At 40.0% G+C, this 21954-nt stretch overlaps 1 protein-coding gene across 1 annotated transcript in view; it reads right to left on the bottom strand.

Moving 5' to 3' along the window:
- LOC114574062 (low affinity immunoglobulin gamma Fc region receptor II-like) overlaps positions 1-3870 on the bottom strand; it is a 392591-nt gene extending 388721 nt beyond the window's left edge. Inside the window, exons 1-4 of the mRNA XM_028606365.1 lie at positions 3652-3870; positions 3341-3376; positions 461-724; positions 139-381 (exon numbers count right to left, since the gene is read on the bottom strand). Coding sequence (XP_028462166.1) covers positions 139-381; positions 461-724; positions 3341-3376; positions 3652-3676 — 568 coding nt within the window. The 5' untranslated portion in view covers positions 3677-3870. The remainder of the gene's footprint in view (positions 1-138; positions 382-460; positions 725-3340; positions 3377-3651) is intronic.
- Between the last annotated feature and the right edge of the window lie 18084 nt (positions 3871-21954).

Genomic DNA, 21954 nt, shown 5'->3' with positions numbered 1-21954 from the left:
CATCATCATCATCATCATCATCTCAAAGACCGACTAAAGAAGAACCAAATAAAAAATGATGACCCCAAAACTCCAAAGTCTATTGAACTGTAGGTGTTAAAGCTGCCTAGTTTGAAGAATGACCTTGAACCTCCTCACCTGTGACAGAGACCCAGCTGGGTGGAGACTCTCCAACACTGCTGATGTGACACCTGTAGAGGCCTTCATCAGACCTGGAAACATGGTGGATGGTCATGTGACCTGCAGGCTCATTCCTGATGAAAGAGCCATCTTTATAGAAACCAGCTGGGAGGTTGGAGGACATCTTTGTTCTACAGGTCAGATTGAGGTCTTCTCCCTCCATCACAGGGAGGACAGGACTCTGCAGGATCACTGGTCCACCTCAACACAGAGACAAACTACAGCATGTCATCCATTCACACACAGCTTCATCAATACTGACTCCACAGTCTGATCTTACCAGTGACATTGATGGTGATGCTGTTACTGGTTGCTCCCTCTCTGGACTCACACCAGTACACTCCACTGTCCCCGGGGACCATGAAGCTGATTTTACAGGAAGAACCAGCAGATCTTCCCCAGCCATCTTCACACTGAGTCCTGGTTTCTCTGGTTGTGTTCCTCCTCAGAGTCCATCCAGCAGAGCTGTCGTCCTCCTCACAGCTCAGAGAGACAGATTCATCTTTAAACATCTGAGATCTGCTGGGACTCACAGTCAGGGAGGCTGGAGGGAATTTATTGTATTTTCAGCAAAACTAAATTAAATGTCAGAAAAAGACCACATCCCAACATTAAGTTTAACTATCTGCTAGCTGCTACGTTTGCAGTGCCGTGGTACTGTATGGAGGTATTTGCCAAACAGACTAAAAAAGGTTAGAGCTAAATTGAAAAATGTTCTGCGTGAGTTTTCCCGTTCCCTGTATCTTACTGCCTGATTCAGTCACACAGTACTCCAAAGATGCTTATATTTGTTATCCAGCAGGGAGTTCTTCAAACATATTTCTTAAAGATATTTGTGTGTCTTCTGTCCTACCAGAATAATAAATGTTTTTTTTCTGTTCTGAGTTTTTGAGTTTAAGTCTGTGGCCCAACAGGTAAATTAGCTCTCCAAGCTAAACATTTGCAGCCCAGTTAAATTGTATGTACAGGACGTTTCTACCCGAAAGTTATTGAAAAACAAACACTGTGATTGGGTCTATAGCGTTGATGATTTCACGAGTTTGGAGTTTTTTGCTACTTCAAAGCTGGTTTAAAATGAAACTGGAACTCTTGTTATAGTAAGTAAGTTCTTAAGCCCAAACCTGCAAAAGTGCAGAAATATTTACAGTTATAAAACGGGTAGCTCAAATCAAGCAATTTGATTGGTTCATAAATTCATTACAATGATACAATAACCACATAGAATGCCTATGAAGTCCTTTGCACAATAAGGTTCACTCCGCACCTGAGAAAAAAAAAAAATGTAAGACTAAAAAACATATAGCCGGAGCCACAGAGGGAAGCTGTTAATCAGCACACACAGACTGCCATGACACAGAGCTGGTTTGAATTCAGCCAAGTATCTCCTTACGTGTAGGCTACACTAGATTTAGAATATTTTCAGTGCTTCACCAGCCCTTTACAACAGGGAACTGAAGCTGTTATCTCTGATCTCTTCAAAGCCAGCAGATTCCTTTGACAAAATCAGTGATTTTACCTTGCAGGACATGGGAAATGCTGTTCTACCTCCATGTCTTAGTTAGTTTATTGGGTGACTTTCTTTAGTGTACAGCTAAAGAATTCCAAGTCTGTGCTAGCCAGTGGCAGATCTAGAAAACTTTACATGGGGTGGCGAAAAGTCTTGGCAGGTTGGCATTGGCAGACTTAACAACGAAACCCCATATGTAAATAACTTGTGTGACAAATAAAGGAAAAACTGTAAAACTGCAGAAAAACTGTAAAACAATAGATAATCTATTTATATAGTGTATGCACATCTGCATACCTAACCCTATGCAACAGAATAGAAATAGCCAAAGGCATTTTACTGAGTGACATGACATGTTATCCTTCTGTACTACAATTTCTATGGAACAAGACTAAAAGGATAGCATGTGGTCCAAGGGGAATTGCCTATGAATTGATATGAAGGCCTATCCTCTTCCTCCCTGTCATTTTCATCTGCCTCCTCCTGATCACACCCTACTTCTGTCCCTCTCTTCATCCCTCACAGCCAATTCTTCTTTTTTCTCTTCTCTTTCACTTATTTCTGCATCTCCTTCTGTGGTCTTCTCCTGCTCTGCCCCTCCTTGTCTCTCCAGTTTACTGCCTTCTCCTTCTTCATTTCCCTCCTCCTCTTCCTCCTGTGCACTTCTCTGAATTTTCTTTGCAAAAAAACGGTAATATCCCCACTTTAACGTTCCTTTTGACTTTTAGGCTCCAGCTAATCTCTCCAGCCACTCTGGCCTGTACAAGTCAAGATGTGAAAAGCTCTGGTTATCCTTGTATTACATTACACTGTAGGGCCCTGTAGCTAATAAGTAGGCCTAGCCTATAACAAATATAAAAACAGAAAAGATTTATTACATGCACACAGCAGTTATGTTTAGACTAGCCTTCTTAATCCCGTTGTATTTGTTGTTGTCCCAGTTTGAGAGTAAAGGATGTCACCTGGTTTCATTTGTGCAGCCTTACTGCCGTGATATGTGAGAGGAAGTGGATTTTATAATACTCCTTAACTAATCACATACAAATGATCGGTCTCAGCAAGCTCTGTGTACTGTGTTGTAACGTAACGCCACCGAAACAGAGACCCTCTGTAAACATTATGAATTCAAACATGGCAGGTTTTTATTTTTCGTGTTAAGCTGTTCTTGTTTTTACTAAAATCAAAACTTATCAAAGGGCAGAATGCTCTTACTAATCACGAGGGGGCGATTTCACTTTTGGCTAATGTAAAATAGACTGAACCACCTTTAGCATACATTACATTCATTACAGATGTAACTTTAAAAACGTTTTATAAAAGCAATAGCTCACTTCATTAATTAGTTAGATCAAGACCCAAACATGTTATGGTGAACCCCAAATATTAAATCCTTCTAAAATCGAAAAAAGAATAATGAAGAATTACTTACACTTGATAAAATATGCAAATATAATTTGAGAAACGGTGAGCAGAAAGGCACTAACTCAACTAAAATATCCAGACTGTGTGTGAAGTAGCATTTTATTTTAAAAATAATTTGTCATTTGAACCCTTTTTCAGCATGTCTCTTTCAAAAAACAAAAAATACCAATCTTTTCAACAGACTTTACTATTAACCCCGATCACTTTTAGACTTTGGATAATTTTACTAACCTGAGTTTGTTCTGCAGCAGAGCAATGAGGTCAACACTAAAATGATAAACAAGATCCACGTCAGAAAATATACACTGGTTGATTCTAACTATAACTATAACTATAACTAGTATACACAGTATGTTTGTGTGTGATAGTAGAAGGTCAGAGATTCAAAAGAGATGACCTTGTTTGGGTAATCTTCATTTTCATTTCATTTTCATTTCATTTTCATTTCATTTTCATTTCATTTTCATTTCATTTTCATTAAGTATTCTCTTCATCATTAATAAGTATATTGATTGCAATCTGATCAGCTCAGAGTTACTTACGGAGCCGAAGACATGTTTGCTTCATTCTCCCTCTTGGTGATGTGACCAGAAACACTTAGAATTATTTTTGTCAGAGCAGTAAGACCCTCCCACTTCCTCTTTGACTGGAGTGTATTGGCTGTGCAGTTTTCTCTCCAGTAGATGACAGGAAAGAGGTCCTTTAGTTAAGTTAACCTTTGACTTCAGACACAACACAAAGTCATGTCACCTGCAGGGGTATATCAGTGGAGAGTAGCGGAGTGGCATTCGGGAGAGTCAGGACTTTTCCTGGTGGGCTGGTAGTGTTTCGGGGCCACGAGGGCCGGTCTGATAATAGTTATACATTGCAAGTTTGTACCAACACCATCCAGCGGCCTGGTGTGCAGTTGCTGCCTGCTGAAATTACAATGTTTTCACTCTGTTGTTATTGCAAACAGGCCTGAATTACACACACACATGCTCAGTACCTATACATGCTACACACACACTAATGGAGAGATGTCAGAGTGAGGGAACTGCCCATTGAAAGGCGCCCCGAGCAGTTGGGGGTTTGGTGCCTTGCTCAAGAGCACCTTGGCAGTAACTAGGAGGTGAACTGGCACCTCTCCAGCTCCCAATAGTGATGTGTGATACCACTTAATTCCTATTCGATCCGATACCAAGTAATACCCAGGCTGGTATTGCCGATACCAATACCAATACTTTTTACGTATTTTATTTGTAGTGTGATGTGACAACTAGTTTAAAGTAAAGTAAAAAAGTAGGCTGTAGGCTTACCAATTCCAAATTATAGCTGCATAATGACAAGACAATAAACTACTCTCATATTATTTAATTATAAAGAAAATCTCAGAACAAACTGCTCTCTGTTAGCTTGTTGTAAGAATGCTGGGATTCCGGGGAACTCTTGAACATTAAAAAACTAAAAGCCTTAACAGCGTGAATAACTTTCCCACAGTCAGTGATAACGCGACTATCACGCTATCTCCCTGTACCTGGAGAACTTCTGCCGCTGCTGCCAAATGACTCACTGATTGAAGTATGTCTCGCCCTAGCACCTGGCGTCTTTTCGCCCTGGACCTCTTCCTCAGACTGACGCTATATTATATCATCATTGATATCGGGTGATGATTCAGAAATGATGTTGGGAGACCTCAAAGATGACGACCAGTCCGAGGATTACAAATCAAGTGCAGCTTTATTCAAACAGTGAACAAACTTTCATGACACTGGAACAACCATGAGCATACAGACACGTCTGCCCAAGGATGAACAACATGTACATCAGAATGAATACCAAACCTATCAATCATATTCACTCTTATGACTCAGATGTTTAGCGAGGTTTGTAGTGTTACCACTGTATTTCACTGTCTTTCCACACACTCCTGTGCAGTCTGCAATCTTCTTCGTAGCGGGAAATTATAGAAGGGCTGCTGCAGCGGCAGGCTCTGTCACAGAGCCGCTGTGCACACACAACTGACCGGCGGAAGGAGAAGTAGTTCCTTCCCCTAACCGGATATAATTAGACTTTTCTGGTGACAACAAGTTACTTATGATAACATAAAAACTCACTCCAAATTACTGAGTTTAAATATCGATCTTTTTATATGAGAATCGATACTAGAGCAGGAGACGTTGGGATCGTAAATATCAATGCTTTAGTATCGATCCGCACATCACTAGCTCCCAGTCCACCACCATACTTTGGTCCGTATGGGGACTTGAACCAACAACCCTGTGGTTCTACATCCAACTCCCTACTGACACAGGCTAATCAGAAAGCACTAACAAAGTGCAGGTAATAACAATGTCTATGATATTCAGAAATATAGGGGGATCAGTAAGCGGCCCCTCAGTCAGCCTATAACGTAAAGCCATCGAACACCTCTTTTTTTTCCTCGTCACGTTTGGAAGTTTATCGGTAACGTTAACAGACAGTGTCTGAGTCTAATGATGGAAAGCCAAAACAGAAAAGGGAAAGGTGGTGCTGAGAAAGTCAGACCCAAAAGGAAAAAAAATATGGAGGAGGAGGCATCAAAATGCTCTAAGATATCAGACATGTTCCGGGCATCAATGAGTCAAATCTGTAGCTGTGTGTAGCCTAGCCTACTGTCAGGAGCAACCAAAGCTAGAAGTACACATAGGGTTATGAAAACACTACACCTAATCAGTTTAAAACTCGGACCCTCTAATCAGTTCCTTTTATTTTGATTTCATTTTACTACATTTTACTAATTTTAGTCTGGTTTTGGTTATTTGCAGAGTTAAATTAATGATTACAATTCACGAAATCCTTGTCATGTTATTTAGATAATATTTAATGAATTATAATATAACGTTAGAACCACCCTGGTGTCCCTGGACCCAAACACATCCTCCATGCCGTGCAGCAGTCTGTCGTCTGTCCGGGATCCAGCGGTGCGGAGGAGTGTAGAGCAGCACGTCAGGTCAGACTGTAGTCACGGTAACGTTACTCCTGCTGTGGCTCCAGCCCGGAGTAATGTTACAGAACAATGGCTTCAGAGCGGAGCTCTCCATCCACTGCTCGGCAGCACCCAGAACGGCCGTCCAGCTGACACTAACCCTTGGCACAAAAAAAGTCTAATAAAGTGATATTAACAGCCAACAGCAGGGGGCGCTAATACGATCACTTATATGCTACGTGTAAAAAAACAACTGAGGAAGAAGAGAAGGCCTACATCAGGGCGAAATCAAATCGCCAGCAGATCAGGCTGGGGTTTACCCATACACTGTTATGGGTTTACCCAGTAGTGAGGCCATTTTTTACCCAGTCTAGAGACCTACATCATTACCGGCAATTTCCACTATATGCAGAACGGCTGCGAAACGTCTCCAACGTCGAAGGAGTCATTAGGTTTCCATTAAAGTCAATGTGTGTATTTCCACTGACTGCGGAACGTCTGCGTCCCTACTCCGTCTCTACTCCGTCCCAGTTCCGTCAGTCCGCCGCCCTCCGCAGCAGATACGCAGAGCTTCTATTTTTGACGGACGACGGAGAGCTCCGCAGCAATTCAGCACACGGCAGATAGTGCGGGACAGGAAGTGGAGCACAGAAACAAAATAAATATCCGGTTACTTTTCAAAATAAAATACACAGTGCTCACGGGGGATCATATTTCCCTGCACTACACCTTGAAAACACAGCACAGAGTTGTTTCCCATCTAGTCCTCTGGATGGAAACAAACGGTTGTTGGTTTTGTGGTTCTAGTCTACGTGAATTTGTGAAATTTGTGAATTCGTGAAACTTGTGGGTCCTCGTGACTACAGCTGTCAGTCACGGCCGCAGCCGTTCCGCAACAAATCTGGACCTGGTGGGTATTGATGGACGGCGGAGCACATATGGAGCTAAATCGGGGCCAAATGTTTTGTTCATTCGAAAAAAATATATATAGTTGAAAAAATAAAGCTTGAAATTGAAAATTTAAGTTTTGGTCAAAACATGGAAAAAATAAAACCATGTATTTGAACTAAAAATAAGTGTACCAATTTTTCTTTCAGTTTGAATAAAATATAGATTCAATTCTGGAATTATTTTGAATAAATTATAAATTTTCATTTTTCACTTTTATATTTGTTTTCAGTTCCACATTTCATGTTTTCAGATTCAAAAGTTATTTTTTTACGGCTTCAAATCTTTTTTACGGCTTCAAATCTTTTTTTTTTTTTCGGTTTCAGATCTGTTTTCACTTTCAGATATTTTTTCGGTTTGAGACTTTTGGCCCTGATTTGGCGTGGGGGCGTGGCTTCAACTCAGAGGGGCGTGGCATTATGGTGACAGCCTATCAAAGAAGGCAGAAGACTCCTCTGTCATGTTGCCTTCAGGAAATGGTGTTACTGTGAGAACTATGACTGAATGCTTTCTATCCACTATATACATGTGATTTTTACTTAAACTGATGCCAGTGACAAAGTTCCATTTAAAAAATGTTTTGGACAACAAATGGTACCAATTACATTATAAGAGCAATAAACTGTGCCAGATTGTGCAGTTCAGCAGGAACAATGACTTCTCCCACTTCCATGTATGACTTAGAGCACCACAGTATTCACTGGCACCAGCCCACAGGTAGGACATGTGAAGATATTAGCATTTTTGAATAGATACTTTGGGACATTATCCCGCAGTGGCATTTTTTTGTGATTAACACATAAAAGGAAAATAGGTGGACAGCTGGACAAAGCTGGCAATCAAGCATCGCTAGCACTAAAGTTAGCATTAACTAACGTTAGCTTCACACTAGCTGGTGTTTTTACACTAATTTCAGTGTCCAGCTCAAGTTTTTTTTACTTTAACGTGTATTGGTCTTTGTTAACCTCGGTTTGTCAGAATGACCATAACTTGACACTGGCTGCAGTGAAGAAGGTCTCCTTTTATAGAGTAGACAAATATGACTTTACATTAATGCTGTAGCCTGATAAATTACGTTTTACACTATAACGTTACATGTAACAGCATGACAGTTATGCCTTACAAAATATGCCAAGTGGGCAAACTTTGAAGGCTTCTACCACAGCCTAACTTAAGTATCAGAATACACTAACTTGTCTTTTTGTATTTGTATGTCTTACGGTCTGTTTTCTGGACCATGTGTGTCCGTAATAAAAGCTTTGATTGATTGATTGATTAACAAAGCGGACCAGGACAAGTTATGTTGTTTAAACTAACCATGAAAAGGTAACACTAGCAATGTTAGTTATCTATAATGTTTTACATTTATAAGGCTGTCTGGCTGCAGGCAGCCACTGTCGAGTTATGGTCATTCTGACAAACAGAGGTTAACAAAGACCACTACACGTTAAAGTCAAAAACTTGAGCTGGACACTAAAATTGGTGTAAAAACACCAGCTAGTGTGAAGCTAACGTTAGTTAATGCTAACTTTTGTGCTAGCGATGCTTCATTTCCAGCTGTCCACCTATTTTCCCTTTATGTGTTAATGACAAAAAATGCCACTGCGGGATAATGTCCCAAAGTATCTATTCAAAAAGGCTAATATCTTTCACATGTCTTACCTGTGGGCTGCGCCAGCAGGTTGCCTTGGCGGAGCGGACGCTATGCTGACTGCCGAGTGAATACTGTGGTGCTACATTCAATGTCATACATGGAAGTGGGAGAAGTCATTGTTCCTGCCGAACTGCACAATCAGTTTATTGCTCTTATAGTGTAATTGGTACCATGTGTTGTCCAATACAATTTTTTAAATGGAACTTTGTCACTTGCATCAGTTTATTAAGTAAACATCACATGTATATAGTGGATAGAAAGCATTCAGTCATAGTTCTCACAGTAACACCATTTCCTGAAGTCAACATGACAGAGGAGTCTTCTGCCTTCGTTGTTAGGCTGTCACTCATAATACCACGCCCCTCTGAGTTGAAGCCACGCCCCCCACGCAAAATCAGGGCCAAAAGTCTGAAACCGAAAAAAATTATCTGAAAGTGAAAAACAGATCTGAAAACAAAAAAAAAAAGATTTTGAAACCGAAAAAAAAAATTTGAAGGCGTAAAAAAATAAGTTTTGAATCTGAAAACATGAAATGTGGAACTGAAAACAAATATTAAAGTGAAAAATGAAAATTTATAATTTATTCAAAATAATTCCAGAATTTAATCTATATTTTATTCAAACTGAAAGAAAAATTGGTACACTTATTTTAAGTTTGAATACATGGTTTTATTTTTTCCAAGTTTTGACCAAAACTTAAATTTTCAATTTCAAGCTTTATTTTTTCAACTATATATATTTTTTTCAAATGAACAAAACATTTGGCCCCGATTTAGCAGCACACAGCAGACACGCAGCGGAGTCGGTCCGCAGCCGTTATGCATGCTGTGGAAATGAGGAGTTAGACGTGACAATGGCTATTAGAAAACGTAAGGAGAAAGGTGGATGTGAAAAATTCAAAGAAAAGAGGGCCAAGTCTCTCTTGACTGATGCAGCAAAGTGCAAAAAACTCAGAGTGACATGATGACGGAAATTATAACTGGACCAATGCACTGTCAATCTTGTATCCTGGTTGTTGATTGGTTAGAGAGGATGTCCTCCCTTGGAGCATCATACCATATTACGTGTTTTGGCCAATAACAGATGAGCATGAAAAAATGACGTCCATTAAATTGATATAGGAGATCCCGCGCTACAGTCGTCTAGAAGAGGACAGCAGAGTTCTTCCTCCCCTGCCTCCTCTGGCCCCAAAGACTGGCCTATTATTATTACCTCAAATATTGTTCACAAATGTGTCTAAATGTGTGTTAGTGAGCACTTCTCCTTTGCTGAGATAATCCATCCACCTCACAGGTGTGGCATATTATTACACAGGTGTGCCTTAGTCTGGCCACAATAAAAGGCCACTCTAAAATGTGCAGTTTTATGTGCATTATGATGCACCATTTTCCTTTCTATATCCTTTTTGTTCTTTGTCCACAGTTTTACACATAAACCTGATTAAACTACCAAAATCAACACATGAGCCTGTTCTTTGGAGCTTTATTAGGATAGTGTTTAGCTGTCTGTATAGCTGAGTATACGTTTGTGTGGACAACACTTAGTGAGGACAGAACACAAATGCCATCAATGAAATGCACCTGTGTTTGTTGTCCATAACCTACGCCTGCCCATACCATAACCCCACCGCCACCATGGGCCACTCGATCCACAACATTGACATCAGCAAACCGTTCACCCACCCAACGCCATACACGCTGTCTGCCATCTGCCAGGATTCATCCGTGAAGAGAACCCCTCTTCAAAGTGACAGACGCCATCGAATGGGAGTATTTGTCCACTCAAGTCGGTTACGACGATGAACTGCAGTCAGGTCGAGACCCCGATGAGGATGACGAGCATGCAGATGAGCTTCCCTGAGACGGTTTCTTACAGTTTGTGCAGAAATTCTTTGGTTATGTAAACCGATTGTTGCAGCAGCTGTCCAGGTGGCTGGTCTCAGACGATCTTGGAGGTGAAGATGCTGGATGTGGAGGTCCTGGGCTGGTGTGGTTATATGTGGTCTGCCGTTGTGAGGCCGGTTGGATGTACTGCCAAATTCTCTGAAATGCCTTTGGAGACGGCTTATAGTAGAGAAATGAACATTCACTTCACGGGCAACAGCTCTGCTGGACATTCCTGCAGTCAGCATGCCAATTGCACGCTCCCTCAGAACTTGTGACATCTGTGGCATTGTGCTGTGTGATAAAACTGCACATTTTAGAGTGGCCTTTTATTGTGTCCAGCCTAAGGCACACCTGTGTAATAATCCTGCTGTCTAATCAGTATCTTGATATGCCACACCTGTGTGGTGGATGGATTATCTCGGTAAATGAGAAGTGCTCACTAACACAAATTTAGACACATTTGTGAACAATATTTGAGAGAAATAAGCATTTTGTGTACATAGAAAAAGTCTTTGAGTTCAGCTCATGAAAAATGTGGGCAAAAACAAAAGTGTTACGTTTATAATTTTGGTCAGTGTATTTTGATATCCCTTTTGCCTCTCAATAACAGAGGAGGAGCAACCTACTCAGCCTCTATGGACCACCTAAAAACCCCACCCGGAGAAGCAGAAAAAAACAAAAAAAAACTTTTGTAGTTATATGGTTTTATAGGAATAGCTCATTATATTTCCACATTTGGAGGGAAATCCTCTTATTCTCATTTTCTGTAAGTACATATGTGCATGTAAAAGTAGTCCCTGTTGTTTTGGGTAGTGTGTACACGTGTACCCTGTACAACACCAGTGTGTAACAGTGACGTGTAGAGTAACTGTCTCAGTGCTCGAATTATCTTTTTGTCTTTAAGGTGGTCTCTTTATCTCATAAAAAAAGTTGGCTCACCCCACACACAACCTAACAAGGCTATACAATTAAATAGCCTAGAAAAGGATTCCTTTTAATTCATTTCAACATATTATTGATTGTAATAGTCCATATTTCATTTTAATTTTGCAGTACAAAGAAATAGACAAAACAATTTAATCTGAGTGTCATTCTCAATTTCACAAGGAAATAAAAAGTAACTCATTTGAACCAGACCACCATCTCCGATATCCTCAGTGTCAAACACAATAATGCATGTAGTCTTTAACTTATACACAGGGAAAATGCACTAACTGGCAGAAATGAATAAAGTCATTACACAGCCAAACTGTGTTCTAGTCTTATAATGTACACGTAGTGATAACAACACCTGGGTGTTCAGTCGTCTCATGTGTTGAACCGTGGAAAGAAATAGATGAACAATTTTGGAATTTGCACTGAGATGTTGTCGGGTAGCCTATTCACTGAATATTCCGCCATCAGAGATTGCATTGTATTGCTGACAGGTGTTTCAAAATATGTGGGAACTTTTCCGGAGCTCTGAATGACAGGATAGCCACAGATATTTATATTTAAGATGCATTGGTGGTATTTACCTCAAAAGCAAGGTGACTTTGTCGGACTTGCGAGTGCTGTCAAGTCGATCGTATGCGGTTTGCTTACATAGCCTAGTGGTGTGATGGTGAAGTGCAGTCATGCTGCGTTCATGAGCGTAGGGTAGGCTCAGGTCTTTATTTTATATTTTAATGTCTTTAATGTTAAGAGATCGAACAGGGATGGATAATGAGCGTTGTTTAAGATTAAATTACAATGCCACATATGGCAGACACATTCAGATAAGAGAGACCCCCTCAGATTTTTGACTTTGTTGCTTTCATGGGAGCCAGTCCTCACTCTATGGGTGCTCGGCTCCCTCTGGCTCCCACGTAATTCGAGCACTGAACTGTCTGCAGTCATGCAAAGTCGTTTGCTGAAGTAGTGCGATACACGCTGTCTGCATGTCTTGACCAGAGCACGTTCAGTAAAAGTCTGAAAATACAGCCGTTAAGCTCTCGCGCAATCGTTACGCTCTATGTCCTCATTATCAGTCCGAACTTTAATACTGTTCATAACAAAACCTGCATGAAGAAAAGTGTGTTTCCCTATTACATTTCGATTTCAAATTGTATCTCGGGGTGGGGGATACCACTAGTTGTTGCTGTGATTTTAGCAAAGGTGTTAACAATCACAAATAGTTGTAAATATATAAATACTGCGGTGAAGCCGTCCGTAATGCTGCATGATAGTACTGCTGGCCCTGCAGGAGGACTAGACTAATGGAAGAATCAGGAGAAAAAGAGACTCCAGGGACCATGACGATGACTGGCTCATATGCCGATTTAAATTCCCTAATATAGCTGTAATAGTAATATAGCTGTGCTCTTGGATCTATGTACTGAATGGCGCCGGTGTTCTGACGATCTATGCTGCCTTGTCGAAAAATGCTACCGTAGCGTAAATCGATAGTAGAGTCTATCGAGTCGCGCTGCCCTATCGAAATGTGCTTCCTTATGTGGATATATTTGCCTGCATATTTCCAAATGTGCAGGCAGGGATAATCCCATAGAGGTATAACTCTAACAGTATTGACATCTTATGTTTATTTGAGAATATTTTGATACTCCATTATATCTTTATTGAATATTTCAGTGGTAGCATATTCTAATAGACAAATATACCCTATCAAATAATGCTCCCCCAACAGAATCATTATATATTGCACCACTACTCACTCCATGTGCACTGTCAGGAGATAAGGAGCATATTTTGATATTCTATTAAATTATATTTATTGAATATTTCAGTGGTAGCGTATTCTGATGAATAAATGAATAAATTATTTATTAGATATTACTCTATTAACCACAGTATCGGCCGTATGTCCGACCGCAAGGTTGCATAGATTTATGGGCGGGGAATCAGACCATGCTTGTGGGTCGTGCGCATGCGCAGAACCGCTAAGTAGCACATCTCGATAGGTAGCATAAATCGACAGAACACCGGAACCGTGCTATCCCGGTCCAAATGCAGGTCCTTGCCACTCTGGGTTTCCAGAGGGAAATGTCTTGTTGTGTTTTTTTTAAATAAATATTATATAAAATCTTCAACTTCATCACTAAGGCTTGTTTGGATATAATATATAGTTCTGTTAAATCTTATTATATACGTCTGGTATATCGAAGCTGTCCCAGAGTGCTGTAATGCCTGCCGTTTTGGAAGATTTTATTAATAAAGGTAGTCTATAGATCTACACTATGCGACAACAGGCCAAAATTATAATTCAATTGGCAGCAATTCCCGAGCTTCTGAGAGTTTTTTGTTTTATTGTTTTTCTCCGCCAGTCGTCATGATTTGGCATGATTCGGTGTAAAGAAAGAACAACTGCCAGGGTCATTAACATACTGATCAGCATTCACGAGGTGCTTTGCATTGACTATTTATGGTTAAAAATGGGCGTGTACAGGGCGGGATAAGAGTCTGATCCACGTAAGCACACTTGTAGGTAATCTCTGATTTATAAAGGGAACGTTGCTTACAGGTGTGCGTACACACGGTTTTATAAATCTGACTTTTTTTTGGCATACGCCAATTTGGGCTTTTGGGCGCACGTACACTTATAGTAAGGATCCTACGCACAGTTTTATAAATGAGACCCCAGTTGTCTGTGTACTGCTTGTATATGAAAACGTCGCAATGTTCCTTCATCACCATGAAGTGATGGAGACAAAGAAGAGCAGATGTACCTCTCTGTTTGATTTGATGTCTTTGATCACAGAAATGTCAAAGTGTTCTAGTTAAAGGAAAGAACAATTTAAAGTTTTTTTTTTTTTTTTTTTTTCTTCTTAACACTTGTTGCTGCTGTGAGATCTGAAAAGAAAAGTCAAGTCATGTGAAATGGACTTCACACCTACGGAGCTGCTATAAGCAGACTTGTTAACCACAAGAGGAACAAGTCATGATGTCAGGGTGTCACACAGACCATTCATTAACACTTACAATATAAATGTGAATCAAAATGTACAATTTAGTACTTGCCCATTATACTTACACTCATATAAACCATCTCAAATTATGCATGCATGTGTATGTATGTATCTCTATGCCTCAGAGTATGTATGCATACATGTAACACTGCCAGTCACAGAGGAAGGAAGAAGAGTTTTACTTGATGCAGATATACTGAAATAAAAAGTCGAGAAATCATTTCACCAACTGTTAGGATGGAGGACACATCTCTACTCTGGCTGCTCTGTAAGTAAACTGTTTCTGAAAAATATCAGATGAAAGACCGATACGTTTTTTTCAAGAATGATGCCGATTATTAGTCGTTAATGTAACTGATATTTGGAACTGATTTGCATTTACAGTTAAAATCAAAGTCTTTAAGTCAAAATTAAGATTTTGGAATGTTACAAACTCCAACACAAAACCTTGTATAAATGCTTTAAGCAATTATTTAATAAATGACAAACTTTGAACATAATCCCCAGTAACAGAGTCAGATAGTGTTGGGGGCATTAAGTCAGACTCAGTGGTGAGTGAATCCGAAGCAGATGGACAGACACAGAGCTGTAGCCAAGCCAAAGTTGACAATTTTTTAATTCATTAATTTTATTGGTTATCAGGCAAATAAAACGCTGATATAAATAATCTGCAAACTGCCAAACATCGTCCCGATAATCAGTCTATACCTGGAAAAAAATTCAAGATGAAAGGAAAACTTATATATATCTATAGTCTGGTTTTTCCAGTTTACAATTATGATAATGTTATTTTGAAAGATTGTGTAAATGATTTAAAGCCTGTTTTTAGCATGTTCTTTTCATTTATTATTTCAACTTTGAACCAAACCAAACTCCAACTAACCAAAGTGTCTTATCTCTTCAGTTCTGACCTCACTGCTGAGCTGCCCAACAAACCAAGGTCAGTACACTGTTTTTTTGTTTAGAGTACTTTTAGAATGTGTAGAGGGCTATTGTGAGTGGTCAAGTTGATATTTTTCAGTAGTTTATCATTGAGAAGCAAGATGCCTCATTTATCAAAGCGTGTGTAGAACAAGTTGTCAATGTTGATGTTTTACAAGCTTTTTTTAGAAAATATAACCAGAAGGACCATGAGTTGTTAGAAAATATCTGAGGGTGCAGAGGGCTAAGTCAGGAAAATGTAACAGCTTAATGTTTCATTCAAACACTTTTCACAGTGAGGAAAACACAATGTATGAAAGAGTGATGGTCACTAGGGATTGGCGATTGATACTTGCAATCTGCTCATTTGGTAGCGATCCCTTTAAAAAAATATCGATAAAATCACATTATACAAAACATGGGTAGCTGCAACACTTCCAAACGTTTTCAGAGCTTTTGTATAAAGTTTGTGCCAAAAACAGCCCTGCAGCTGGCTCATCACATGACTATTGCCCACTTCCTTATCAAACATGAGAGAGGGGGAAAGAACGGCGATGAAAAGAGAAGCGAAAAAACCAGAGGTGGAGAAAAAAAAAGATGGAGAATGGCAGAAAGAAAATGTTTTGTGGTGGGGTGCTACTTTTCTTCTGTCAATAAAAATAGGTTGAGATTCTCCATTTGTGATTTAAAAAAAAAGTGGCGCACAACTACACCCCCACCCCCCCTAAGAAGATTAAGAAATCTTAAAGAAAGTGCAAATGTGCATGTTTTTTTTATTTTATTCATAGTTATGTTACATTTATTGTATTATTACTTAGTAGTAAGTCAGTATTGTCTATAATATTATACTATTGTTTAACATACACATTTTTTATTAATTGGACTCATATTTGCTTTAGTAAATTTGTTTTTAATGGCCAGTATGTGTAATGATCTTTTTTTTCTAAAAGACCATTATTTGAAAAATAGAATCACATCGTCACACCATTTTAAGAAATTTAAATTTTAAACTAATGTATTTCAATGGGAAGCATCTTTGGTGATCACAGCACAAATCTTTCTGCCATTCGGGCTGCAGCAGAGAACCTGGATACAGCTTTGCTATTATTTGTATTTTTAGCCCAATAACCGCTGTTTTAATAAACATTTATTCACCAGATCTTATCACGGTTTATATGTATTTATTGGGAAGCTGGATTGCTTTGTTGTTTATTGATATTTTTAAAACTATAACGCTACATCTATCAACCTGTATGTTATCATGGTATTAATTTCTTTATTTTAATAATATTTCGGTCTTATTAACGGTGAAATATTACAGTTAGACCGAACACTACAATATGATCAGATAGGGGCGCTTTCAAAGTCCATATCCCACAATGCAATGAGGGCATTCATATGAGAGAATCAGACAGCGATCAGCAGGTCTTTAATGACAGTATCGCTTCAATGTACATATTTAATCAGTGGTTTAGTCACCAGCAACAACACCTTGCTCAGCTTTGTTCCAGTAAGTTATGCATCGTAATAACATTTAAAAAAAATCAGCTTCAGAACTCGAACCTCCTATGGCGCCATTTTGATGCTACAAAGCAATCACATCCCGTTAGCATCCCATTGACTCCCGTTCATTTTGACGTCACTTTGACAGCGAATAACTTTACATCTGAAGTGTTTAAAACTCTATTTGTCCGTTGTTTATTTCTAAAGAAACACGACAATATACAAAAGGCTCCATTACCTTGTAGCTCACGTTATAGCTCCATAGCAGATGTTTTTGTAAAAATAGGCTAACGATTGTGTCATAACCACGAGACTTACTGTCACATAGTAGAGGAATTACCGTATAGTACAGGAGAAGCTCACAGGCAGTTTCGACTTACATTAGCTGTTTAGGTTTAATTACTAATGTTAACTAGCATGTTAGTGATCAGTAATTAGACTGTGTCTATGTTATCTCCTTACATATACGTTTCTCACATCACATTTACGTTGTCTCTCTCAGTTGGAGGCTGTGCAGTAAAGCAAACAATCACCGGAAAAGAGCTTCATATATCCTTCACTGGTCTCTGTCCAGAGCAACTGGATCTGTTGGTCCAGTTTATATACTGTCTATGGGCTGCTCCCGCCTCCTGTCATCCACTTTACAGGCAAAGCGCAGTTCATCTCGAACGAGCCTGATGACAGACCAATGACTGACCTCAGTCTACTTTATTAACTCTTTCCTCTCTGCACCGTCACATATTTGTTCTCTTGTTAGGTTACAGCAACACTTTGACTTGTTTGATGGTCATTGTTATATTATATATCAGACATGGGGGACTTGAATCACATGACTTGACTCGAATTAGACTCGAGTCGCAAATTTTAGGATTTGAGACTTGCTTGATTAACATTCATAAAAGACTCGACTTGACTTTGACTTGATATTCATGACTTGAGACTTGACTTAGACTTGAGTCAAATGACTTGAAATGACTTGATTTTCTGTTTAATAAATATATATTTTCCCCCTCTGATATTGAGGAGTTAACTTTACGATTTTAGTGCTGTTGCATGCGCATGAACTGCAGCTCGAGCACCCACGGAAAATACTGACCACCCACGTGTGCCAGACTGCCAGTTCATTTTTACGTTAATCTAAAATTAAACACTGCAGTTGTGGAGCGTCTGTCATAGTGTGATTGGTTATGTCGGTGGCATTGATTCTTAATTTCCTACGAAGTTGATCGCGGTTACGTGCCAGTTAAACTTTTCATCTCCAATCCTATCTGTAAGTTGAAAGATAGCCTATAGGCTAGGCTACTTTACGACTTTATTATGGCATGTGTGTTCATGTCGGCCGCTGTCCATTTCCTAAGGTTCTGAAATGCAAACACTTTTTTTAAAGGGTGAGCACCCACGGAGGAAAACCTAAATCGGCGCCTATGTCCCTCTGCACAGAAAATAATAAAGTTTGGCTATAAGGATTACACATTTGACGAGACAAAGAAAAAAAACGAACGTCAGTTTGCAAGGTCAGCAGTAGCCTACAAAAATTTCCGACGTCGAATTTCATCAGACACTTCAAATCGGGAGAGATTCGGGTTCCAGTCCCCATATTCAGCTGAACCACTATTTGGACGTTTGTGATGGACAGAACTCCCTTCAGTTTTTGGCCATGAATTAGCACACCCTCTCCTCTTGGTTCAAGGTTCAACACAAACTGCTCTCTCCCTCTCTCTCTCTCTCTCTCTCTCTCTCTCTCTCTCTCTCTCTCTCTCTCTCTCTCTCTCTCTCTCTCTCTCTCTCTCTCTTTCTCTCTCTCATAAACACACACACACATGCAGACGTAAGTATGTGAATAAAGCTAGGCACACATACAAAACACTGTACTCTCACACACATGCACATTCACTCACCAATATTAATAACTTTTCACTCTCTTTCTTAAACACGCACACATTCACTCACAAATACACTGACAAATATCACCATATACTTTCCATTCCATGTGATGAGCAAAGGTGGTGGGATTCAGCTACTCCTAAAGAATATGTTTTGTTCTTTAAGAGAAGGAAAGGTTAAAGGATGTGTTTCTGTCTCATAAAAGTGAGGCATGTTTGAAGAATATTATTTGACTTAGGAACCATTATACTTGAACTGTTTGAAGGAATTTCCTGATTTGATGTCATGTTTGAGGCATATTGAACAATGTTGATTTATTGTTGGCCTAATATCAGTTTTAGGCTGTGCTTTTTTATCTGTGTTAATTTAAACTCTTAATATATATATAGCAGGTGCAGTAAGACAACATTCCCGCACACAGACACCTACACTCAGACACACACACACACTTAGGAGGACACAGTTCAGTTACATAGCACCTACAATTACTACACTTGGACCCAAATATGTAATAGGTATGTGTAGGGGGCCATCTGGTGGCAGAAATCGAGCAGCACATTCTCAAATGTCAATGCAGCACCTACTGACAGTGATTATTTATTTATTTATTTATTTATTTATATATATATAGATTATAATAAATAATGATATTTTAATATATCATTTAATATGATATAATGTGCAGAACGGATCGTGTACCGACAGTCAGTGCTCTGTGTGTGTTTATCTGATCAGTAAAGATGGCTGCTGCTTCCTCTGCTGCTCTAACTGAACTCTTACTGCTTTATCTAATTTATAATCAGTTCTTTTAACTGCAGAATGACTTGGAGTAAAAACTCAACACTATCAATTATGTTTTTGCTTAATCATTCCAGTAAGATTAATTATGAAGCTTGTTTCATAGTTCAATGTTGTGTAACTTGGCTCTGAGCCAAAACAACAGCAAACAAGCAACACTATCCTCAAATCATAGTCATAATATCTGCTTCTATAGGTCATATTTAGTGTTGAGTTCAGTTAAACATCTGACAGAAACAGATATTTAACTGAACTGTACATGTAGTGTTTGCTGTGAAACTTCACCAGTCTGTTCAGACATACTGGATGATAAAGAGCTACAGTTTCTCTCTACCAACATTAAAGAGGAACTGACACCACATCCTGACTCAGACTGAGAGGGTTTTAACTGTCTGAGATTGGTCTCTTTTCTGTTTCTGAAATGAATTAACTGATGGTTTGGACACTCTGTGGTGTGATGTGTCTGTTGACATGTTAATGCACTTTATTTTGTACCCTAAATGTTACTCCAAGGTGCTGGAAAGGAGGGTTCGGCCGATAGTCGAACCTCGGGTTGAGGAGGAACAATGTGGATTCCGTCCTGGTGGTGGAACAACGGACCAGCTCTTCACTCTCGCAAGGATCCTGGAGGGAGCCTGGGAGTATGCCCAACCGGTCTACATGTGTTTTGTGGATTTGGAGAAGGCGTATGACCGGGTCCCCTGGGAGATACTGTGGGAGGTGCTGCGGGAGTATGGGGTGAGGGGGTCTCTACTCAGGGCCATCCAATCTCTGTATGACCAAAGTGAGAGCTGTGTCCGGGTTCTCGGCAGTAAGTCGGACTCGTTTCAGGTGAGGGTTGGCCTCCGCCAGGGCTGCGCTTTGTCACCAATCCTGTTTGTAGTATTTATGGACAGGATATCGAGGCGTAGTCGGGGTGAGGAGGGGTTGCAGTTCGGTGGGCTGGGGATCTCATCGCTGCTCTTTGCAGATGATGTGGTCCTGATGGCATCATCGGCCTGTGACCTTCAGCACTCACTGGATCGGTTCGCAGCCGAGTGTGAAGCGGTTGGGATGAGGATCAGCACCTCTAAATCTGAGGCCATGGTTCTCAGCACGAAACCAATGCCTTCTCCAGATAGGGAATGAGTCCTTACCCCAAGTGAAGGAGTTCAAGTACCTTGGGGTTTTGTTCGCAAGTGAGGGGACAATGGAGCGGGAGATTGGTCGGAGAATCGGCGCAGCGGGTGCGGTATTACATTCAATCTATCGCACCGTTGTGACGAAAAGAGAGCTGAGCCAGAAGGCAAAGCTCTCGATCTACCGGTCAGTTTTCATTCCTACCCTCACCTATGGTCATGAAGGCTGGGTCATGACCGAAAGAACGAGATCCAGGGTACAAGCGGCCGAAATGGGTTTCCTCAGGAGGGTGGCTGGCGTCTCCCTTAGAGATAGGGTGAGAAGCTCAGTCATCCGTGAGTAGGTTTCATTTCTCTGGAACAGACATGCTGTTAACATTCAGCTGTCAGAGTTTGGTTTGACTTCATGTATTAACCTTCTAGATGGGTTCTCATTAACGTGACAATCTGCTAGAAGAATTGGGATGTATCCACGGAAGTGGGTGTGTGCCGTCTCATGCCTTGTATCCTGTGAAAAACACATTTAAATAATGCAAATGGATTCTCAATTTGAGATGTTTGTCTCTTTGTAGCTGCAGTTACCTCAGCTACCTCAGTGAGGAGTAGAGGACCTCTGGCTCTGCTGGAGACTCTGAACACAAACTCATTCTTTAAATCATTATTATTAGACACCTCATACATGATTGGCCGGTTCAGGTCTACCTCAGTGAGGAGTAGAGGACCTCTGGCACTGCTGGAGACTTTGACTTACTTTATTATTAGACACCTCATACATGTGTAGCTTAGCAGTTCATTTACATTTTCATTAGCAATGTAAACAGCCTGGTGGGAATGTTTTTTTTTCAGAATGGAGGACAAAAACCACAGTATTTTGTACATGTAAACATAGTCAGTGTTTTGTCCTTTTGTAGTTATATCTTTTTATAGGAATAGCTCATTATATTTCCACGTCTTATTCTCTTCCTTTCAGTCTCATTTTCTGTAAGTACATGTGTGCATGTAAAAGTAGTCACTGTTGGTTGGGTAATGTGTAGATTGTGTACAGTGTATAACACCAGTGTGTAACAGTGATGTGTAGAGCGACTGTCTGCAGTCGTTTGCAGAAGTAGTAATATACACGCTGTCTGCATATCTTGACCAGAACACGTTCAGTAAACATCATTAATAATGAAAGGTCAGTTGTCTGTGTACTGTTTGTATACGGAAATGTCCCAATGTTCCTTCATCACCATGAAGTGATGG

The sequence above is a fragment of the Perca flavescens genome, chromosome 19, assembly GCF_004354835.1.
Source record: "Perca flavescens isolate YP-PL-M2 chromosome 19, PFLA_1.0, whole genome shotgun sequence".
In the NCBI taxonomy this organism is placed as follows: domain Eukaryota; kingdom Metazoa; phylum Chordata; class Actinopteri; order Perciformes; family Percidae; genus Perca; species Perca flavescens.
Note: the sequence above shows the minus strand (reverse complement) of the source record. Positions and strands in the feature narration are given on the sequence as shown.